We start from the raw sequence: 2072 nt of genomic DNA, 5'->3' as shown, positions 1-2072 counted from the left end.
GAGGAAACCAACAAGGTGAGGAAACCAACAAGGAGAGGAAACCAACAAGGAGAGGAAACAAACAAGGAGAGGAAACCAGCGACGAGTCTGCAGCTGCAGCGTGACAGGAGACACGGGTTCCACCGCCGGAAATAAAAACTGGAAGTTTCTGTTTGCGTCAGAACAGCAAGATGGAGCTGCTGGAAAAACACAAACCAAAGAAACCGTCTGAGCGCCGAACGGCAGCTGAAGTTTCCTGAAGGAGCAGCTAAAAGCTTAAAGTAGCAAAAGGCTAGTTAAACTATAAAAGCAAATACAATCCAAAGGTAGTAAAAGGCTAGATTAACAACTAAAAGTAGCTGAATATTAGCTAAAACTAGTGAAGGGTTACTCAAAAGCTAAAATTAGCACATGCTAACTGCATGCTAAATGTAGTAAAAGGCTAACTAAAGCTAAAGAAGCCGTGAGGAGCACTAAGTGAAAGCTGACTCAGCGTTTAAAGGATTCCTTTGTTTCCATCACCTCTGGTTACCTGAGCAGGTGAGCTGATCTACTTTATGCCAGTTCCAGCTGCTTCACACTGGCAGGAAGCTTTGAAAAGAAAAAAGAAGCTAATTTAAGATGGTTTTTCTGAACAAACTGTATCTTTCAGGTCCGATGAGGATTTCAGGTTCGGCTGCGAAGTTTAGTCTGATTTGTTTGTGTGTTTTCAGGTCGTGGAGATGAACTGCTCCTCCTGCAGAAGGACGATGATGAAGGGACACACCGCCTACCAGAAGAAAGGCTTCAGAGACGTTTTCTGCTCCAAAACCTGCCTGTTTGAGAGGTTTCCTCCCGTCAGATCCGCCAGCAGGACGTGTTTCTACTGCTTCAGGTTCCTCATTTCTGTCACTAAGGGGAGAGAAATACAACAAACGTTGGTTTGTAGATCAAATAAAACAGTATTTCATTTAGAATTTGGACTTAAAAATTACTGCAGATTTATAAGACTTTCCAGCTGAAGAGGCTATAAGTTTTTAACTTTATACAACATTAATTAAGTCATTTCTGAGATTTTTCTCTGAATTTTGCCACCAGCTTCCTTTTATTATTATTTTCTCCCTAATTCAATTGTGTTATTCTGACCTAAATGTTGATGTTAAATGTTTATTTTTGAAAAGAAAAACGAAGAAGATTCTCAGTATTTCTCCTTTAAACTCTTTCTTACCTGGCTTTAATAATCAATCAATAAAACACTTTTTATTTTGCCTTTTAATGTTTCTGCATGTGTAATTAATCTTATTTTAATTTAAAAAGACTCACTAATTATGAGATATAATGTAGGATGTGCTGCTTCTGCTGCGTCCAAGTGAACAAACTTTTATAAACTTTTTATTTAGCAAACTTCAGTAATTATCTACTTGTTTCTTTTTCTTTTGGGCTGTTTTAATGTTATTAATAAATAAATAAAAGTAGCTGGGCACCAGGAGGAGTTTCCTCCACCCAGCTGATCGTTTTATTATTATTTTATGTTGTTCTAGTTGTAGTTTTACCAAAGGAAATAAAGTTAAACTGTCAAAAATAGTCACGTCTTGGAGCCTAAAGGCTGAATTTTAGAAATAAATCCAGAAATCGGAGATAAAAACTGGATGAACACAGAGGCTGAAGCTGAAAGCTCCTCTCCTCCTGTTGGACGCTTCTGTTTGTCTCCTCAGGGACATCTCTCAGCCTCTGGACCTCATCATGGCCGCTGTGGACCTGAAAGGAACCATGAAGGACTTCTGCAGCATGACCTGCTTGTGTTCCTTCAAGTCCAGGCCGGCGACCAATCAGACGTCAGCGAGGTTTTCCACCACAGCGTCCACGCAGACGTCCCCCTCGCTCTGCAGCGCGTGCAACAGCAGCTGCTCCGTAAGACCGCCATCTTGTATCTCTGCTCCCCGCGCTTCTCTGTCTGACTCCGCCCCTCCTCTGACTCCGCCCCTCCTCTGACCCTGCACCTCTGTCTGACCCCGCCCCTCCCTCTGACTCCGTCCCTCCCTCTGGCTCCGCCCCATCCTCTGACTCCACCCCTCCGTCTGATTCTGCCCCTCCTCTGACTCTGCCCCCTCCAT

At 42.8% G+C, this 2072-nt stretch overlaps 1 protein-coding gene across 6 annotated transcripts in view; it reads left to right on the top strand.

The window, feature by feature from the left end:
- The window catches only part of LOC108247922, a 26949-nt gene that overhangs the window by 11490 nt on the left and 13387 nt on the right, over positions 1-2072 (top strand). For all 6 annotated transcript variants that reach the window (XM_037975758.1, XM_037975755.1, XM_037975760.1 and 3 more), the window contains 2 exons: positions 693-853; positions 1674-1869. In XM_037975758.1, coding sequence (XP_037831686.1) covers positions 693-853; positions 1674-1869 — 357 coding nt within the window. The remainder of the gene's footprint in view (positions 1-692; positions 854-1673; positions 1870-2072) is intronic.

This window comes from Kryptolebias marmoratus, linkage group LG5, assembly GCF_001649575.2.
Source record: "Kryptolebias marmoratus isolate JLee-2015 linkage group LG5, ASM164957v2, whole genome shotgun sequence".
Taxonomy (NCBI): domain Eukaryota; kingdom Metazoa; phylum Chordata; class Actinopteri; order Cyprinodontiformes; family Rivulidae; genus Kryptolebias; species Kryptolebias marmoratus.
This window is presented reverse-complemented; position numbering and strand designations above follow the sequence as displayed.